Raw genomic sequence first — 20000 nt, 5'->3', positions numbered from 1 at the left:
CAGCTGAAACAAAAGAAGACAACAACAATTTTACAATGACAGGTTCTAAAACATTCAGCTCAATAACTTGTTAACTGATAACTCTAAGGAAAGCGAAGGAGATCCAACGAACGGTTTATTTTCCATCGTGTTGCAACGCACCGTGTTATAGAACTGTACGTGTTTCGAGCGACGAATGGCAACCAAATTGAGGTTGGCTGCCTGATACATCCATGAGCTCCCACTTCTGGCAGGCAGCTCATAGATGGAGCCTGCTCCCAAGACTGGCTACCCAGTCATGAGTCCCCACGCAACATAGAAAACACCGTGTCACTGACAAGCACTGATAAAAACAGTGGAAATGGGGGCGGAAGGGGGGGGGGGGGGGGGGGGTGAAAGAGGAAGAGGACAAAGAAACAGCTTAAAATCATCCGCAAACACGCTTCTTCCGCTACACATCAACAACGCTATGAAATCGCGGTACATGCACCGACCTGACAACGCCGCACATAACCGAACAACTGGCACATAGGCTCTCCTGTTGGTAACTCCGTTAAATTACATTTAACCTCGAAAACATGTCCATTGTTTCAGGCTGAAATGAAAACATATTCAAATTAAGCTTTTGCAACTTGCGGATTGGAGGACAATAGCTAACCTCGGCTAGCAGTTTTGCCTGGCCTTGCATCTGGCTGCTCAATGAAGACTGGGATGAGTCGAGCTGAATCAATGACTGGCCAAAGTGACTTGCTACAAGATGATAGGAAGAAAAAATCAATACTCGCATGTAACACATGCTGAGCCAGACCTGCTACACTCTAGTCTCAACTACACATTTATTTTACACAAAATCTCCATTAATTTGATTTGCTGCCATCTTTGTTAGTCTGACAATGTAGTGATGTCCTCCCAACTTGGAGAGCATTCCTGCATGTCTGATAATGTAGTGGACAATGTCTTTGTCTATTCTCTGTTTGTCTTCGAGCGAATCAAAAGGGACGGAGACAATCCAGTAAGCCAATCAAAACTCGAAGTAATTACACGTAGCCGACACAAAGCGCGGCAAAATGTGCACACGCGAGCCACAATTGGTTTTGGTTTCACTTCAGGTTGGTTGAAAAAGTGGCGTGAAAACTTTAAACCAATCACTGAGTGAAGTAACGCAAAAACAAAGCAATTCGCTAATTACTTTCGACACTCAACTGAAAACCGCTCTAAGATGTATACCAATACCTATACTGATGTCTATGGTTTTATCAAGGGGGATACGGTGACAGAGGGCAAAAACCGCTAGACATGCGCACTAGAATCACACTTGTGTTGCCACCATTCCATTTTCAAAATGGCGGACGACAAATTTAAAAGAAAGCCTCTTGCATCTAGCATATGTTTCGTCTAACTTTTCACAAAATTTGACAAAAGCTAGAATGATATTCTTCACTTCGGCTTTACTTCGATCACTTCGAATCTTTCGAGTTTGCGCAGGCACAGTTACGCGAACAAAGCCATTTTACGTCATTATCCTCTAGCCAATCAGCGCTTTTTGCGCTCTGTCGGATACGGTCAGGAATATACTGCGCATGCCTATGTGTAGATGTGACCTGAGACGATGATTGCATACCTTGCTCATGGAGAGATTTCAGTGATTGTAGTCTCGATATCTACAAAGTTAAAAAAGTCCAAAAAAAATTCATTCACATAAGCTGCAAGATGAGGTAATTCTGACATATGAAAGAGCAAAATATGAGTAAGAAATTAAATGTACATGTAAATATTCTGATGGAGCCAGGTACGTTTCGTGTTTTCCCCAAAATTTAGTCTGTCCAGGTAATATTATGGCTACCGATTACAATGCGTGCATAAATCTACCCTTTCCTTGAAATATTGCACTGCAGAATAGGATAATGAATACCAGTAACTCTCCTTTTAATGTTTTTCATTATCAGAAAGGTGTTTTTCATGTGATATGACCCGATGTGCAAACTGGTGATGGTGTAAATCAGATTGACCTCAATGAAACACTTACCAGATCTGGAACAACATCTACAAAGGAATCCCACTTACTCAAAAGATCATAAAGTTCAGACACCTAAAAAATAAATATTCCAAAGTTTCCAACAGGTTCATTTTGGGAGAAAGTTGGATGAGTAACTACATGTAATTTTAAGGGAAGGTTAGAAAAATGGAAAAATTTCACAGATTGCTATCATAAATAAATCGCAATTGGTTATATAAACTCACAGTGACATAACTTAAAAGCTTTAAGGTGGCTGAACACAGTTTTTGATACCTATGTTTCATTTACCTTTTTCTCTAAAACACTTGATCCTTTGGTCGCCAAAACTGGTAGCAAGCAAGTTAACAACACGAACCTCGGTTTTTATATAGTTAACCTGACGTATGTACCGTTGCCATGGCAACATGAATAAATATAAACAGACCTTTATTATTAAAATCGGTTTTGTTTATTTGCAGAAAATCTGGTCGTTAGATTTTCTTTATAATTTGCATGCAACAAGCTTGTAACGATGCTCACAAGTTAACACTATTTTAATAACAATTTGACAGAGAGATCTTTAATTATCCCTTGTTGAAGGTTCACTGGAATATCTAGAATTTCCTCTGTTAAAGTTCAAATTTTTTCAACGCTCCAGTTACTTACGTCCTAAAGTAATTTCGTGCTAAATTTCGTTGAATCCTAACGAGTGGTTCTCGAGAAATAGGCGTATTTCCGAGAAAGCTATTCCGCATTCAATCGCAATGTTTTAACTTACTACGCATGCGTTGCATTTACCTGGGTTCTTTCAATAACAAGAAAAATCTGCGAATTGTGGAGTTCTTTGCATCGTTACCTTTTCTAACATACCTTTCATAAAAGACTAAAACCATCAAAACACTTTGTTCAATTATGAGGAAAAATAGTACAGATAGCAGAAGCATTGGGCAAATAAAATGATTGCTGTATGTTTTCTTTTTTTTTTGCAGTCCTTGCGCGCGCGCTGCATTGCGTTAGCAAAAATGCGTGCGAAAACTGTGTTCGGCCACCTTAAACGTTTGGAGAAGAATTCTGTTTATCTCTGTTACACTAGGCAGTGGAAGATCAAAGAGATGAAAATAATGCTTGAGAAGGAGTCTGACTATTTGGCATTACCTTGTTACGTTTTGCTGTATTTTCTGTTTCCTCCTTTTTTTCTGTCAGAACAGTGATGTGGTGTAAGATGCCCTGAAAACAAAAAATGGTACAGTGTAAAGAAAGCTGTTGAGAAAATTTACCAGATAAAATTCCAAGAATTAGAACAATCACTTTGCAAAAGTGCTTGGACTAAAATGCTAAATGGTGGCAAGTTTCAGCTGTACATGTCAAATACACTTAAGCATTTTTAGATAGTGTGTGCAATGCAGTATAATAAAACAACATTTCTATGAGCCTGTACTTAGTTTTGCCAAAGAGATGTGAATAGACACAGGGCTAACTTTTTATTAGTAGGGAAGAGAAGCAGCAATTCCAGCTGGTTACAGCAGGGAACCTTAAAATAATAATTATTTCATGTTCAATAACTGGTCCAATGACCAGCTGGAGTTGATCTGAGTTATTGCTGGAAGTTCAACTCCTCTGCTGTGCCTGTAAATAGCCAACTGGTCTGCCTCCAATCAGATTCAGTTCTCTACATGTAAATCTGTTCAATTTTTTTTTTATTATTTGTTTCACTGACTCTGAAGAACTAACTGAGGGAGAGGAACAGTCATGTATATTACTAAGTAAATTACAATATATATTACTAAACTAAAATTTAGTTCAGTAATTTAGTTTGATGTAGGAAAACTAGGCAAAATATACTTTAAGCAAGTAGTTTTGGATAGAGTAAAGAGCACTAGATCTTTCATTATTTTGATTCAATATTCTACTAACCTGGGAACTGTTTAAAGAGATGTGATATATGGAGCCATTAAAGGGGCTAGGTCACGCTATTTTAGGTAATTTTGTTTAATTTTGTTAATAATTATGAGCTCTAAACGTCAAATTGGCAGAGCAAGAGTCTTTCATTTGCAAAATCACGGCAACATAACAACTGAGAATGATTTTCAAGCTTTGTAAATGACACTTTGATATAGACTGATTTAAATTTGAAAAAAGGTGGGCCAACGTTTTTCAAATTTACCCAAATTCAATCCATTTCAATCCTCTCCAGTTTTGTCCATCCATGTCCCTTCTTGGCTTCCCTGTGTTTTGTTAGAGTTCTTCTATAGTTTTGAACAGTTATTTTGATATTTTAGTTAATTCTATGACCATTTGATCAGTGCTGAAATTGCCTAAAATTGCGTGACCTAGCCCCTTTAAAATCAAGGACTGTTACCTGTAAGCGTGCATCAACATTTTCAATGTGAGTTGCATCCAGTAATGCAACTTTAGCTTCTAGAGCTGAAACAGCAGCCTGTCAACAAAAATGCTTCATTTGTCAATCATGAATAAGGATTATACAAATATCATGAAATTGCTCTTTTCAGAACAACTGGCAACAAAATAAAATAGTTCTCACCAATAAATGTTTCTCCTTAGTGTCAAGATCAGCAGTTATTGAAGACTGCAATAAAACAAAGACTTTGAAAACCTGTTTTCAAGACTGTTACATATGATGCTTGAATGCCAACTGAAATCCTTTTCAATGTACAATGGTTTCCCTTGAAAATATGGTAAATGGCTTCTGGATACATATTAGGAAGCAGCGTGGCCCAGTGGTTAGGGTGCTTGCCTTGAGATCTGGGGATCCCGGGTTCAAGACACGTTCTGACCACTGGTTGAATTTGTTCCTGGTAGTCCCTGGTTCAACTTCCCAGCTGCACTTGTAAATAGCCAACTGGTTTGCCGCCAGCCAGTTGGGATTCTTAACAGTTGTTATTGAACGTTCTGTTCTGTCATGATTGTTGTTCACTGGCCCTGAAAAGCCCCTATGGGAAGTGGTCAATTAAGTATGTATGTATCTTGAATAAAGATGTCATCATTTGTATGATGTCAAATGAAGTACTATTTGAAATGTATACAAACAGTTTATAGTGCAGAAGATTATTTAGAGGACCAAGCATTTCTCTGCATTAGTCTACGTTACATTAAGTTTACAGAAAATGGAGTGTGACAGTTAGGAGAGTTCAGGCCTTGTTTCCTGCTCAAGATTGGCTGAATGTTCCCCCAAAATAAACAAAATAGGATTAAAGTCCAGACTTTTATCTGTCATACTTCTGTGGTACAAAACAAAAAGCAAACATTGAAATACCTATACTTACCAGTTGTCCAGGGTCATTGCCCAAAACAGTCTCTAGTTTTTGTACTCTCTCCTCCATTTCACTAATCTTAACGAAAAGTCAGCAGTTTAGTACTCTGGATATGTAATTCACTGAGTGTCACATGATAATAATGAAATACGAATCTGATATTATAGCAAGGTACAGTTGTACATTTGTAAATTGCTATAATTAGCTACTGTAAGATTTCCAGATGGTAGGCAAATAAAATTAATATTATTAGTGAGCAGGGGACCATTAGTTATAAGGAAACAAGTAGCTAGGTGGGCGTCGAAAGCTGAACTTACTGGACATTAAAAATTTAGAAACTGTTTTATTTACCTAGTTTTGTAGCTGTCTTTTAGCCTGTTTATATGTAAGTACAGAGTTCTGTGGGAACGTGTGTGACAATGTTGTTATTCCGCATTTTCCGAATTATGCTTTATTATAGATGATGTAATGTTCAGTAAATATGCTCTGAACTCTGGGAACAAAAAACACTTGCGAAGAAAGAATAACTGAAACGTGAAGGACTCATGAGTTGTAAAATTATGTTTATGAGTCAGATAGTACTTTATCAGTTTTTACGAAAACAAACAGGCGGATTCTGTCTGAAATTATCAAGGATTCATGGTTGTGGTGGCCACCTTGATTTTACTGACCACTGCATTGCTCACAACATTATACAATCCACACCTTTGATAGCTGGTTGAATTTAGCATGTTCTGGTTTGTAAAACAGCTCATATGTAACACAACTGTCATCTCCCTAAACACAAAAACAAACAAAAACGTTTCCATACAGTCCAAATGTTTGCAAAAATTTCCAAAATACACGCCAGAGAAATTTGTACATGATCACACCTTTGCTTGTTTTCCACTAGCTGCATCAGACATTTTGAAAGCTTCTAGCTGAGTTTGTAAGCGCCTGAAAGAGAACCAAAACCCAAAAAACAAACTTTACAATATTTTTATGCTTCATGTTTAAAATAAATTTTGGAATTGAGGAATTGCTTTATTCATTCACTTAAATGAAAGGGAAGAATACCAGAAGATATCCCCATCAAGGGTAACTGCCTGCAGGCGGAGGTTATTGACTGAGTGTCGATTTTGATGAGGGAGGAAAACCAGAGTACCCGTTGAAAACCCCTCCAGGGCAGATGGAGATTGATTAAAACTCAGCCTATTCTACATACGACCTCTGGTTAAAGCCGCTTTGTACTTGCCTACAGTAAACAAAATCATTAAGTTTGTGTCTGTTTCAGAATAAAGATAATGAACATAACAATAACAGATGACAATAATGGGACAAGGGGTAGCAATGAGAATAACAAATATATATTATAGTGATAAACAAAGGAGACTTTTGTCTGATTGGCTGTTGAAAATTGTAGTATCCAGTTTTCCAACCGCACGCTGTAATATAAACAAAGATGGCTTTCGAAGCGGTGATTTCAACCTGTGCTTCTTCGATCGTTCTATATAGCTTCTGCCAGTTGAAGGAGGTCATTTATAAGTTTACGTGACAGGGAAAGATTCTGCAAGGGGCATTTTAGTCGGTGGGAATTTTTCTTTCGTTACGCTTCTTGTAAGCAGCCCTTTTAGTCTGCTCGGGGAAGCAACGCCTCTGAAGTTGCTTCGAGTCACCTTTTATACTTTTTAGCTTTACTTCTCCATTTAAGTGAACAACAAATGATCAAAGTGCGAAAAGACCCGAGCAAAGGCCGGATTCCTTTGTTGGGAAGGGAGTACTATCTAACGTGGTTGCGAAATATATCCCTCGAGCTCGCAGGCTTCGATTTATCCAACTTGAATGCAGCGCTGGAAGGAAGTAATTTGTCACTTCATTCGCTTTCTTTCATTGATCATTTAGAGTTATGAGATGTCCTCAGTCCTTTGAAAGAACATCTTATCTCAACAGATACGTCGACAGAAATTTAATACCAGCCGCTATTTTGTGTATGTGTCTGAGGCCAACCTGGTTCACTGCATTTATCTCATGTGCAAACACTCTCAAGATACACTACCTTAAAAATTTCAAGAACTTTCATTTAACGGAACCAAAACATTATTCTTAGATACATCAACTGATCATGAAGGCATGTTTGATAATATATGCTAAAATGAGTCAATAATGAAGTTCCAGTTTATTACTTTATTGGATAATTCTGTCCTTAATCTATGGTAACTCCATTAAGTCTAGCCATGGTAATTATTCATTGTTTTCATCATTTATGCTACCAGCGAATATTCAAAAGTGATGTTGATGTTCTTAGGAAATCTATACAATAGTGACAAATGATGTGGTCACTGCCATCAGACTTGTAGGTTGTACTGAAATTTTCTGAATGAGTTCTCTTTGGGGAGGTAAAAATTTCACTTGACCATTTGAAGATGTAAAATTACACCCACATTAAATGTACAATTAAAATTGGGATGTCTGGAAATACATAAAGTAGGTCTTGTCTTCTGTGCAATGTTTAAAATTAAAAGGACAATTAAAGGCAAAGGAGACTTTGTGATAGAACTCTGATACAATATTAACTACTTATTACTTTCGATGTGGGCAGTTCATGCTCATTCATATTCATTGCTCACTTTTGTGGTAAGTTACTATCTCACTGCAGAGAATAAAGTAAATTTATCTACATCAGGATGAAAGTGTACAAAATGTGCAGCCATTGATCTTAAATGTTTTTAGTCTATTAATTAACCCATTGACCCCTGGGGGTTCCCTATTGAAGAGTAAAATACCAAGTATGGCCGGTTTAGGGGTGAAAGGGATTTATATTATAATATTATTAAATATAGTACGTCAATAATATTACCGTATCAGTAATTGAGCCAGTATTTAATAACTAATATGTCCCAATAAAATTTAATATTGATTCCAACAGTGTTAAGTAATTAATATACCTTGATTTAGGATGATGGAACATCACACACCATTTTGTGTTCATTAAATTTATTTTTTACTTCATTCTTGGTGTATGGCAACTTATAGTAACTGCAAAAAACTTGCAGAAGAAATTGAAGAGAAGGTATACCTGAATATTATGGCTGTTTTGTGTGTCAAAAAATTTAATTGACCTGGTTTTTGTTTATTTTTGCTGCCATTCCTTGCACACAGTCACATGTCTCATAAAAGTTGAATGTGCAGACAAAGGTAAAATAATTCACTGTACAAAGTTTAAAGAATTGTTATATTTGTATTATTTATTAAATGGGATTCCAAAAGCAGAAAGGTGCAAATAGTGACACACACACCCATGCAAGGCAGCCACACAAGGGAATGAAAATTTTAAAATATGCATTATTTACAAATATAATGTATAATTACTTATCATGTAAATCATCATGAACAAAATTATTATATTTTACAATAATTACTTGTCATGTAAATTTTACTATACAGTTTGTAAATATCTTTAAAATTTCAATTACTACAGTTTCCACCAAATTTAAAGTAAGAAATTTATCAAATCGAAAAGTGCAGTGCAAAGTTGTGGTAAGCAGGCATTTTTATTTGTAAATATTACTACACTAACTAAACATTTTTTATGTAATTACCGTATTTACCCATGTATAAGTCGACCTTTTATGGCCTCAAAAGAAGCTCCAAAAATCGCCCTCGACTTATACACGGGTCAAAGATTTTGAGCCAAGTTCCAGCTAAGTGATTTACTCAAAATTAACATAATAATGTTGTCTTGGGCATAACGAACGCAATGGACAAAAGCTGACGTACATTGTAAAAGACTTACAAATGAATGACAAAAGACTTCAAAACGAATGTAAGCAATTCCAGTTGAAATAAAAAAGGATTTGTCCAACTCTAAATGTTGAAGCAGAGTTACTCACAAGCACAAATATGAAATAGACACTGGAAATTTTCGTTTTCCAAAGGCGGAAAGCTCTATAAGGCATTTCTGTTTCTTCGAATAAAACACGATCGTTCAACGGCTTAGTAACCTGACGCAATACCTCGTGTTTGCGTGCAAGCATCGTCACTCGTGTTTGCGTGAAAATGCTGGTTGGTAATGATTGTTTTTTATTCTTTATCCTGTACAAACCTGGCAGATTTAAATGCTTTTGCAAACTTCGTATTGTTTGGTTTATGAGTTTTGTTTTGTTTGTCATTTGAGAAATTGTAAGTCAAGGACCAATTAAACCTTGCACATTTTCGCATCGTTCGCAAGTTATTTTCAAAGATTGACTCCTGCTTCTGTGATGTTGCATTGTGTTTATCCTCTAAAGCCCTTTATCCTTGAACAACGAAACAGGTGAGTTTGAGGTTTACATGTTCGATTTTCAGAGAACTTTTTCGAAACTCAAGGACAAAATGCCGCATATACAACAGCTGCTGAACAACAAAACTATTAAGCGCTTGAGGCCCTGATTTTTTTGTGTATCCACATTTCCAGAAATCGAAGAATACAAGATTAGTGTCCCATGAAATATGACAAAGAAATTAAGAAATTGCGTTTTTTGCCATCAAAAATGGGGGGTCGACTTATACATGGGATCGACCTATACACGGGTAAATACGGTAAGTATAATTTTTAATAGCTGGGACTAATATTTATTGCAATAAAAGCAAGAGTCTTATTTGCAGTACATTGCATTTAAGAATGCATTGCATCTCAAGAATTTCACCCAGAGTTGAATCAACGCATCACAAAGTGCCAAGTTTCGATGAACATTAGGTTTACTTTCACAGGGCATTTTCGTGCGCCCTGCCACTTTTGAAGGAAAACTTTCAAAGCAGTTCGATTCTTCACAAATATGTGCTTTCCATACTAATGGCGATCGCTGGACAAAGACATATTTGCTGAGATTTGACCGAAAGTAACGTGAACACTGACGCCATTGTCTGATTTGGGGTAAGAAAATTTCAGTTGCGCGTCAAATATACACGGTTGTAGTTCACATTTCAAGAGGAGAAAAGACAAAAAAATGTCCAGAAGGTATGAAAATCACTCATTAACAATACAGAGACTTTTGATGTCTTAGTCCCGAGAAAATATCACTTGATGGTGGAAAAAACAAGCACTGTTTCGTCGACAAAGAAAAGCACTTTGGTAAACGGAGAAGTCGAAACGTCGGGGTTCAGTATTCGCTGTGCCACTTTTACCGGGAATATCTCTAGTCAAACCTTATCTTTGGCTCACAAAATATCACCAGTTGACGGCTTTTCGTGGACCAACGTCGGAGACAAAAGTCCTGTACTCTTAATGACAGAGTTTGGTTTAAACAGAAAATGCTATAAACCGATTGACATTTTGCAAAATGACTCTTTCGTCCGGATAGAATGTATTCGCTTAAAAGAGAGAACAAACGAAATTCTTCTGTCATGTTTTTCTGTTACTTACCTTAACTCCATTCATTGATAAATTTTAAGCTGTGACATCCTTTGAACGGTTTACCAGCTCATTTACCACTGACACGCCATAAGCAAATCCCGTCAACCTGGCAAATTTGTTTTGCAAGCACTTCAAGCGCGGGTATCCACGTGAAAAAACCACAGTGGAAAATTTTAATGCCGGTTCCAGTTACTTTAATACGTAACATTATTCAATATTGTGATTTGCACATTCAATCATGACCATACGCGTTGCAAATAAGGCAAAATTTTTCCAACTTCGCGCATTTCTTTGACAAGTCTGAGCACACCGCATCATTCTAAAACAGCCGATCTAAGCATGTTTCGTTTCATCCGAGATAAAGGACTTTCTCAAGTAGAAGGAATTGCCGAGGTCTTTCTTGCTTTTGTCCATCTTCTTTCGGTATTTGTACCACAAGTGCATAGATAGCATTGAAAGTGAATGCAATAAAACCTACAACTAGCGACAGCGTCGACATCTTTTCTTCCCGCGTTCTAAGACTGTCTCGAAGGTTTTCAACCAATCACAATGCAAATAAAATTGAATTTGCCATTGATAATGCGCATGCGTGACATTAGTCTCCTTTGTTATAGTGATAATCATTGCCATCTTACTCTGACAATCCTGCTTGAGGAGTAGATGCCAAAGTTAAGGCCTGTTATGAGGAAAAAAATAACAAATCTGTGACTATAACTAACTAACACATTCACAGCTAACGCATCCCCAGTTTTGTGCGTAAAATCGTCTGGCCTTTGCCAGAATAAAATCTATAAAGGTGGGTAAGCCCGGTTCAGGGGGACACAGTTTTTGAATGGACTTAGATGTTGTTAATGAAAAACCAACCACAACAACAACAACAACAACAACAGGAAAATAAATTAAACAAGTAGAGTGATATAAAATAAATATCAAAAAGTGTTAGTAATCTTTTAAAAAATCACAGACGTTTCGGGTGTAGAACCCTTCTTCACCCGAAACGTCCGTGATCTTTTTAAAAATTACTGACATTTTTTGATATTTATTTTATATCACTCTACTTGTTTATTCGTTTAAAAGTGTCATGCATCTCCTACAAAAGTTTTGGTTTTAGGAAATTAAAATGCCTTCGTGGGACTTACTTCCTTTCCAAGAACATTGACCAGATGTAAGTCTTCAAGCTAATTAAATTAAAAACAAATTAAAAACTAAAATTAAAACAGGAAAGTGCACAATGGGAAAGACAGACACGAAGAAAGACTATGCCTTCTAGATTTGTATACTTGGTGACTTGAAATCACAGTGACAGCCATGATTTTCATATTATTGCTTGCCATTGTAAATAAAATATCCAGATTCCATGCAGATGCCCATTTCATTTTGCATCTGTCACTAATTATCACATTCCATTAAATTACAAAAATTAATAGTAGCCACAACATTGTCATGAAATAACTTGCAGGTCATAGCTGGAGGATACAAAGTTAAAAAAGGGGAACACTTTAACTAGAGCCGTCACCTGAGATCTGCTTTTTTCTTTTTGCAATAGTAGAGAACCATACCTGTTTTTGTAATGTCTGAACCTGCAATAAAAAGAAAACACAAGCCACAATTTTCCTAGGTGACAACTTTGAGGACTACTGTTGTGTTAACTATAACAATTGCATAAAGTACACAGTAAGTTAGCAATGGAGAATTTATTGATAAAATAGATTAAGGATGACCCTGATGTATGAAATAGATCATAATGAACTGCATTTCATCGTTCATTCATCTCTCACGGGAACATTATAACCCACAAATGACCACCTCCCAACGTCAGTGGCTTCATAGCTCAGTTGGTTAGAGCATCACACTGGTATCGTGAGGTCACGAGTTCAAACCCCGTTGAAGTCCTGAATTTTTCAGGCTTGTCTACGCAATTGCAAAAATTGCATTCATAACTGCAAGGATCATAGCTTCACTTGATTTCATATCCACAGTTCATGAATGATCTATTTCATATATCATTTCATCGTTGATTCATTCCTCACGGGAACATTAGAACCCACAAATGACCAGCTCCCAACGTCAGTGGCTTCATAGCTCAGTTGGTTAGAGAGTTGCACCAGTATTGCAAGGTCACAGGTTCAAACCCCGTTGAAGTCTTGAATTTTTCAGGCTTCTCTACGCAATTGCAAAAATTGCGTTCATAACTGCGAAGATCATAGCTTCACTTTATTTCATATCCGCAGTTCATATATGATCTATTTCATATATCATTTCATCAATGATTGACTTGCAATGAAGCTATTCTTTGCTGCTTACAGCCAAGGATGGAGAGGATGGAACTGGATTGCAACGAGGAAAAACTGGCCAGTTTACCGTCTCCAGAAATTCAACAAAAACTATATACGAATAGCAATTTGTGTCATAAAATAAAATATATTATTTCACATCTTGTCAGTATGTTGTAAGGAATGTCATAAGACTAGTGTGAGCTTAATAAGTACTAAATTAGGTTTTTACACAGTCCTGAGTTAACAACAGCGCCCCTTTAAAAGCGAAATTTAATGCAACTGTTACAATGAATCCCCTACACAAGAATGTGAAAATGACATTTAATGCTCAAACCTCCAGCACCAAGGAAACTGCTGATAGCTTCTTTTCATCATTTTCATTTTCAACTGTATCCTGAAGGAAAAAAATTAACCATGATAAAGGACAAATCTCAAGAGACTGTACAGAGAGGGGGGGGGGGGGGGGGAACGATTTGTAAACTAATTGACCCTTCGCCTACCACCTCTCCACAGCCACTGACCAGCAAATAGTTAACACTGTCGATCCCTATTGACAAGTAAAATCCCAAGAATTTGACAGGGTCTGTAACTGTCGTTATTGGAAGAGGGGTCCACATTTATTTAACATCAACAAGCCTCACTCCAATACAGTTATTTTGTTTGAATAAAAACTCAATGCTGGGCATACTTTTTATGGAAAAACCTCTAATAGGTTGAAATGCGTACTTACCCCTTACCACTAAATGTAACAAACTTGACAATATTTTCAACAAAAAATAACATCAAACCAGCTTCTTCAAAACAAAATTAGGGACAAATGTTGCACTATTACATGTACATACAACAATCCATAAGAATTGTCTTAGATCTCTGGATTGTTATCATCATTATCAGCATCATCATCAAAGATACATCGTGTACTAGATGCAACCATTAGCAGGATCAGAACTGTCTAGAAAGTTCGCAAAGGTCTATGTCACGCAAAGCTTTCTGTCATAGGAATTTTCTAGAACTGTGACTCGTCAGTTTTAAAATAGACTTTATTGTAACAACTGTAAACTAGTTGCTTTTGGAAACTTCTAGACTCTCTTCAGATAGCTATATAAGCGGCCCTCTAGTCAGTCGTCGGTGTTGGTTCACGACTTCTTCCCTTTCTGTGATTTCCAAGTGATATTGTGTAACAAGTGAAGGGTTTTCCCCGTTCGTGTGTGACACTGCTATCAAGTTTGTGGGTGGTTTCCCAGGATACTGTGAAAGAAGTCTTCGGGAAATTCTGTCAAAGAAAAGGACAGTGCTTTGCTTGTGGTCAGATAAGTGTAAAAAAGTATTGTGTTGATTGCAGTTAGATTATAATAAGAGTAGTCGCTCACTCCCACTAGAAGTTGTTACAATTAAATAAACTGTTATGTAGGAATTGCAAAGTTGTTATCTTTCTGTTGTTATCTTTTTGCCGTAACACACAGCAAAGAAAGCACCATCTCCTTAGTCATATATTTCAAAAACACAGAAGTAGAAGGTTGAAGATTGACTTGTTAAAAGGAGCAACTGGATTTTTACCAAGTATATCCTTGTCACCATTGAAAAAATACAGTAAATCTTTAAAACTGTTACTTAGGCTATGAGATAACAGATAATCAATAACACTATCTGTTATTCCAATGAAATTTTTTCATTGACGCATAATTGTTTAATTTATGTGAATGGAAAAACACACCTTAATCTGTTCAAGTTCCTCTGCCAACTCTCTTATTTCATGTTGAAGTCTGTTGAATTTGTGCTGTGGTGTTTCCTTAGTCGTGCCTTCCTCTAACATTTCATACTCAGTTTTAGTAACATAACCTTTCAATCGCTTTGGACCAGATCTTCCAGAGAAATCTGATAAACAACCAAATATGTATTTGAATCCTTGGATCTTGCCAATCTCACGGGTATAATGGCTGTTGTGTTATTTGTTTACAGATAAAAGAAGATCATCAAAAACACTTAGTTGATCATTTCAAAACAATGGCACAAGCCTTCAAAGATTAGAAAATATAATTTAAACCCCTTTATGTATGGATAATACAGGGTCTGTACTACCAGGGGATTATAAAATTCCAGGAGCTTTCCAGGAGTTATCCAGGGTATAAACAAAACAAATCCAAGATATCAAACTTGATGAATTTCGTTTCTTCTTAATTCATCATCAGTTCCCATACATGTCCAATACTCCGACATAATGAGATTCCTGGTACGTCACAACAGACATCACAAAGTGTCACAAGGTGTCACAAAGTGTCCCGCTCTTTAAGTCTTGCAAAAGTGTTACTATTTTTTGAGGATTAAGGTTGGGGGACACTTTGTGATGTCTATTGTGACATGCCATGAATCTCATTATGTCGGAGTATTGGACAACCCTCTCAGTTCCCCAGCTTTTTTATTTACAATCTGCAATCTGCATTCAAAAAAAATTTTTTTGCACTACAACTAATATTAAATAAAAAATAAATTTAAAGAGTTTTCCAGGAGTTGAAGCCAGAATAATTATTGAATTTTCAAGGAGTTTTCCAGGACACGTCTTAGAACAAGTTATCCAGGAATTCCAGGAGTACTGTGAACCCTGCTAATATCTGGCCAAAATACGTAACTCTGATCACCAATAGGGGTGCCAATCTAAGTTGCAGCATAGTTTTAATTCACTTCAATTCACGGCATAAATGGGAAAAACAAGTGTATCTCAGATTGCAAAAGATTACAAACATCATTTTCATAAATACTCACCAACATCTGCTGTATCTAAATACTTTCCATTAAATTTATCAAATGCTTCATTGGTGTCAATCTTTAACAAATGTACATTTTCATCTCCGTTTTGTACCTTAAATGAACAATGATCAAGAAAAAACTACTTTGCAAACTAAACCTGATAAGTAATGCAGAAACCACTGTTTCAGTCAAGCTACGTCAAATTTGAACTGAGTATTCAAATCTGCGTGCCAGCTTTGAACTTTGCTCTCGAGATTTTGAATTTCCTGTGGATCTTTCCTTGATATATAGCAAATAGTTAGCTATGAACTTCCCTTTTATCATAAAATAAATGGTGTTTGAAAAGTGAAAACTACATCATGCAATTGATGAATTATTGTTCAGTTACAAGTATTATGCATTTTTCGTACCAACTTGGGAAAAATCTTCAAGATTCCATTCAAATCTTGGAAGCTCCAAAGAGGAATTTTTCATTTCAGTCTTGCGGATACTGGTCAAGTGCGACATAGTTCGACCATGACAAAACTAAATAAGGATCACAACCACTACATAGTGGAAAAAATAATAGTTCATATTTCACAAATTTCATGCTGTAGAGGGGTACTGAGACGTGGTGTGAATACATTAATTTTATTTTACCATAGTTCATTATATTCGCTAAGAAAAAATTCAAGTGAAGTGATCTATGCCTCCCCATACAATCTTCAGATCTGAAGAATCCACGAACAGTTTGAGAGTAAAAAAAGCATAAAAATGAAGAGTTCAGTCCACCCCTTTAGGATACTCAAATTGTTTAAACTGTACTTTAACGCTGTAATCTAACCAATGAAGGCGAAAAGAAACACAATATCGGTTTTTACACCTACCGATGGATCACCACTATTTCCTCCTTTGTCGACAACATCAGGAGTCTCGAATACATCTGATTCATTGTCCTAAAAAATACAGGGAAAACTCTCGCAGTTATCTAATTGAAACTTGAGAAATGAAAGACAGTCGAAATAATACGTTATATTTCGCTTCAAAACTTAGAGGGTTTTCCCTGATTTGAAATGTACCCCACTAAATAAGATTGGGTTTGATTGAACAGTGATTGAAAACCAAAAGAAAGTCAAAATGACGCCAACAAAGAACTTACAATGCCCGGTAGGTCGGCATATTTACTTCGAACAGCCATGTTTAATACTAGTAACCGCTCCTCTAAGTTACAGGTACGTGTAGCCGTACCCTCCCCCCGCTTTTTTTCGGGGGGATGGGTGTATGTCACCAAACAATCCCGGATTTTATTCACTACTGTGATTGGTAGATTTTGTTCAGATTTTCCCACGTGATCAAGACAGCTCCCGTCCGTTCAAATAAGCGTTCATCAGGGGAGTTGAAGGTAGTAAAAGTTTGGAAATTTACGTCTTCACGCGGGTCATGGCTTGGAAAGAACAGAAGGTTGATCTCGCTAAGTTAGCGGAACAAGCTGAGCGTTATGATGACATGGTTGAAGAGATGAAATACGTCGTGGAAAACACCGAAGAGGACCTTACAGATGAGGAAAGAAATCTGTTATCGGTGGCTTACAAGAATGTAGTCGGTGCGAGAAGATCTGCCTGGCGAATTATCAACAGTCTAGAGGAGAAAGCAAAAGATGAAAATAAAAAGCGTTTGGCTCAGAACTATCGCCTAGATGTCGAAAACGAGTTGGAGAAAAAGTGCGAAGAAGTCCTGGACCTGATAAAGACGAAACTCCTGGAATTAGCGGAAAAACCTGAATCCGAAGTGTTCTATTTGAAAATGCAGGGGGATTACTTCCGCTATCTTGTCGAGATTAAGTCAGACGATAAAGATAAAGTAGAAAATTCGAAGGAAGCTTACGAGAAAGCCACAGAGAAGGCTGACAAATTGGCAGAAACACACCCGATTCGGCTGGGTTTGGCTCTCAACTTCTCTGTTTTCTACTATGAGATCGAAAGGGACCCAGACAAAGCATGCCAGCTGGCGGAGGGTGCCTTTAACAAGGCTATGGCAAAGATGATTGATCATGAACAGAACGAGAATACGGAAGAGTCCTCTTACAAGGATAGCACTTTGATATTGCAACTGCTACGAGATAATCTAACGCTTTGGAAGCAAGAAGCCGATGAACAGGACGAACAAGGAGGAGATTGAGCAAGAGCTGTTGCGAAATTTTTAGTAAGCTGTAATTATTAGTTTTAAGACTGAAAACTTGAACATTTTCTACTGTACAAGGCTTCTCTGGAAACAGTGTTCATTGTCACCGTTGGCTAAAGAGTCTTTTTTCAAAAACTGTAGGCTACAACTTAATGTTTATCAGATTAATTAATAAATTGCAATAGAATATTAGTCCTAAAGGGTATGTTGGAAGAAGCCAATCAAATTCGGCTCCATGAGTAGAAAATTCAAAGATGTTCTTCAATAGAGGTTTTGCATGGCAGGAACAATGAAAATGTTTTGCATTAGAAAGAACATTTGCTCCCATGGGAAAAAGAATCTATTGTTCCTGCCATGCAACATGGCTGCCGTGCAAAACCTCTATTGACAAATCAAGGTTACGTCACTGTTGATTTGGACATTTCCTGGAAGCGAATGTGACCCTTCAGTTAAATATGTTGATTTTTTATTCCGTCCTGGGTTTATTTGTGAATTTTTGTGACACTTTGTAAAATCTGTGGAGCCACAATTTAATGTTATTGCTTTTCCCCACTTTCTGCTATTTTCATAATTCTACTGGAATCTCACCTGAAGGGCCAATTTCTAAAACTGTGCTTTGGCTTTTATTCCCTGCTAGCAGAGGTCTCTGTTCTTTTGCATTCGCTGGGCTGACAAGTATGGGGAACAGAGACCTCTGCCATGGGTCGAAATTCACTGTGTTGAGCGTGCGTGGTGGTAACTTAGCGACCGTTAGGCTCACTTAACAGCATTTAGATTCACTCTACCTCATTAACCTTTTAATGCCCAGTGGCCACTTACGGATTTTACGGTGTCTAAGGACAGACTATTTAGCAAGAGCACAATTTCTGTAAAGGATTGCATGGGAAACAGTGGGCTCAAGTCAAAGGCAGCAAACAGAACACATGTTGGGGCATGCAGTTTTAAAGAGTGCTGTCCAAGGTTGTGGGCGGTGCTTGGATCAAAGTGAGTTTTGACCCATAGCAGAGGTCTCATTTCCTGTATTTGTCAGCCCAGTGAATGCAAACGAAAAAAGACCTCTGCTAGCAGGGAATGGCTTCCATAAATCAAACTTCCAAAGCCAAGCCTAAAGATACATGTACTGAGGTTTGAGACAATCATCTCAACTATACCACATTAGCTTGTTTCATTTTGAGTAAAACATTGTTTGTCAGTGCTTAAACTGAGATGATTAGGGTTGAAGGTTGGGCCATTCCATTTATTATGCACACCCCCACCCCCAATTGAGGGGCTTGGAAATCCAGGGGGAGGGGGTAACCCAATCGGTTTTGTCATGCTTTTTCCGAAGGGTGGGAGGGGGGGGGGGAATATGTCAGCCCTTTGATCTTCCTTACCCTTAGAGACACGGTCACACCCTTAATACTACATGTAGGAGTATAGGGGTTGTGTCTATGAAATGGAATGGCCCGTTGTGGTGCATTAGATGCCAATAAATCAGCTATGAAATGAGATTTGTATTACCTGTTATGTATAGTATGCCTTTTTTTCATCTGAAAGGGTTGACCGCTGTCCCTGTTTGTAACAGTGAGAATCTCATTACTCTATATGCGGTGAATCTGCATAAAGAACTTTTTGTGATTCAGATTTTGTTCGTGACATCATCATCATCATCATATGGTAGCTGGGCAATTTTAAGGTTTTTGATCTAATAAAATTATTACCACTGTTTTCCTCTAATTGTGGACACGTGACAGGAAAACATGCCCTAATTGACTGCAAACGTGACAAGTTTTGTCTTCAATCATTGGAAGTTTACCCAGAATGGCAGCAAGACTGGATATCAAAGATTTTCTAAGAAATTGACCCTGATATAATAATGTATGCTTCAAATACTTTCAAACTATCGTGCACAAAAGTTTTCTTAACAGCTGCCAAACTCAAACTTCAAAGAACATGTTTTTCCATCGTGTCCATTCTTAGATGACTGTAAGTGAAGAAGATGAAAACAGCTCAGCAAAGGAGTGTCTACCGTCAACAAGTTTGCCTTGTGACTTGCTCTTAATAAACCCTCTGTTCTTTGAATTCTTTGACTTGGGTAAAGATGTTGATCGCTGTCAACAGTGTAGTAAGCAAAGGGTCAAGTCTTTGAAGTAGAAATTCTCAAGCAAAGTGTGGAAAATTGATAAATCAAAAAGCACTTTGGGGTTGGTGTAGCCTAACCC

General features: G+C 37.3%; 2 protein-coding genes and 1 long non-coding RNA gene across 3 annotated transcripts in view; 2 read left to right on the top strand and 1 right to left on the bottom strand.

Moving 5' to 3' along the window:
- Positions 1-2059, top strand: part of LOC138041926 (uncharacterized) — an 11433-nt gene extending 9374 nt beyond the window's left edge. The window contains exon 3 of the long non-coding RNA XR_011130897.1: positions 1926-2059. This is a non-coding gene — a long non-coding RNA (uncharacterized lncRNA). The remainder of the gene's footprint in view (positions 1-1925) is intronic.
- The window catches only part of LOC138041897 (dynactin subunit 2-like), an 18368-nt gene extending 1504 nt beyond the window's left edge, over positions 1-16864 (bottom strand). The window contains exons 1-18 of the mRNA XM_068887590.1: positions 16778-16864; positions 16506-16574; positions 15655-15751; positions 14609-14769; positions 13229-13288; positions 12178-12198; positions 11758-11796; positions 11254-11294; positions 6120-6183; positions 5953-6024; positions 5260-5325; positions 4518-4562; positions 4335-4412; positions 3131-3202; positions 2006-2068; positions 1601-1640; positions 638-729; positions 1-3 (exon numbers count right to left, since the gene is read on the bottom strand). The exon at positions 1-3 is cut by the window's left edge and continues 1504 nt beyond it. Of these exons, the coding sequence (XP_068743691.1) occupies positions 1-3; positions 638-729; positions 1601-1640; positions 2006-2068; positions 3131-3202; positions 4335-4412; positions 4518-4562; positions 5260-5325; positions 5953-6024; positions 6120-6183; positions 11254-11294; positions 11758-11796; positions 12178-12198; positions 13229-13288; positions 14609-14769; positions 15655-15751; positions 16506-16574; positions 16778-16816 (1122 nt within the window). The 5' untranslated portion in view covers positions 16817-16864. The remainder of the gene's footprint in view (positions 4-637; positions 730-1600; positions 1641-2005; positions 2069-3130; positions 3203-4334; positions 4413-4517; positions 4563-5259; positions 5326-5952; positions 6025-6119; positions 6184-11253; positions 11295-11757; positions 11797-12177; positions 12199-13228; positions 13289-14608; positions 14770-15654; positions 15752-16505; positions 16575-16777) is intronic.
- A 120-nt stretch (positions 16865-16984) lies between these two features.
- LOC138041907 (14-3-3 protein beta/alpha-B-like) lies at positions 16985-19287 on the top strand. The gene has a single exon (XM_068887600.1). The coding sequence runs from the start codon at positions 17059-17061 to the stop codon at positions 17794-17796; it is 738 nt and encodes a 245-aa protein (XP_068743701.1). The 5' UTR covers positions 16985-17058; the 3' UTR covers positions 17797-19287.
- The last annotated feature ends 713 nt before the right edge of the window (positions 19288-20000 follow it).

The sequence above is a fragment of the Montipora capricornis genome, chromosome 1 (assembly GCF_036669925.1).
Source record: "Montipora capricornis isolate CH-2021 chromosome 1, ASM3666992v2, whole genome shotgun sequence".
NCBI classification, from domain to species: domain Eukaryota; kingdom Metazoa; phylum Cnidaria; class Anthozoa; order Scleractinia; family Acroporidae; genus Montipora; species Montipora capricornis.
This window is presented reverse-complemented; position numbering and strand designations above follow the sequence as displayed.

Excerpts from the sequence above, each read along its gene's own strand:
- LOC138041907 (XM_068887600.1), top strand. The coding sequence starts at position 17,059 with ATGGCTTGGAAAGAACAGAAGGTTGATCTCGCTAAGTTAGCGGAACAA.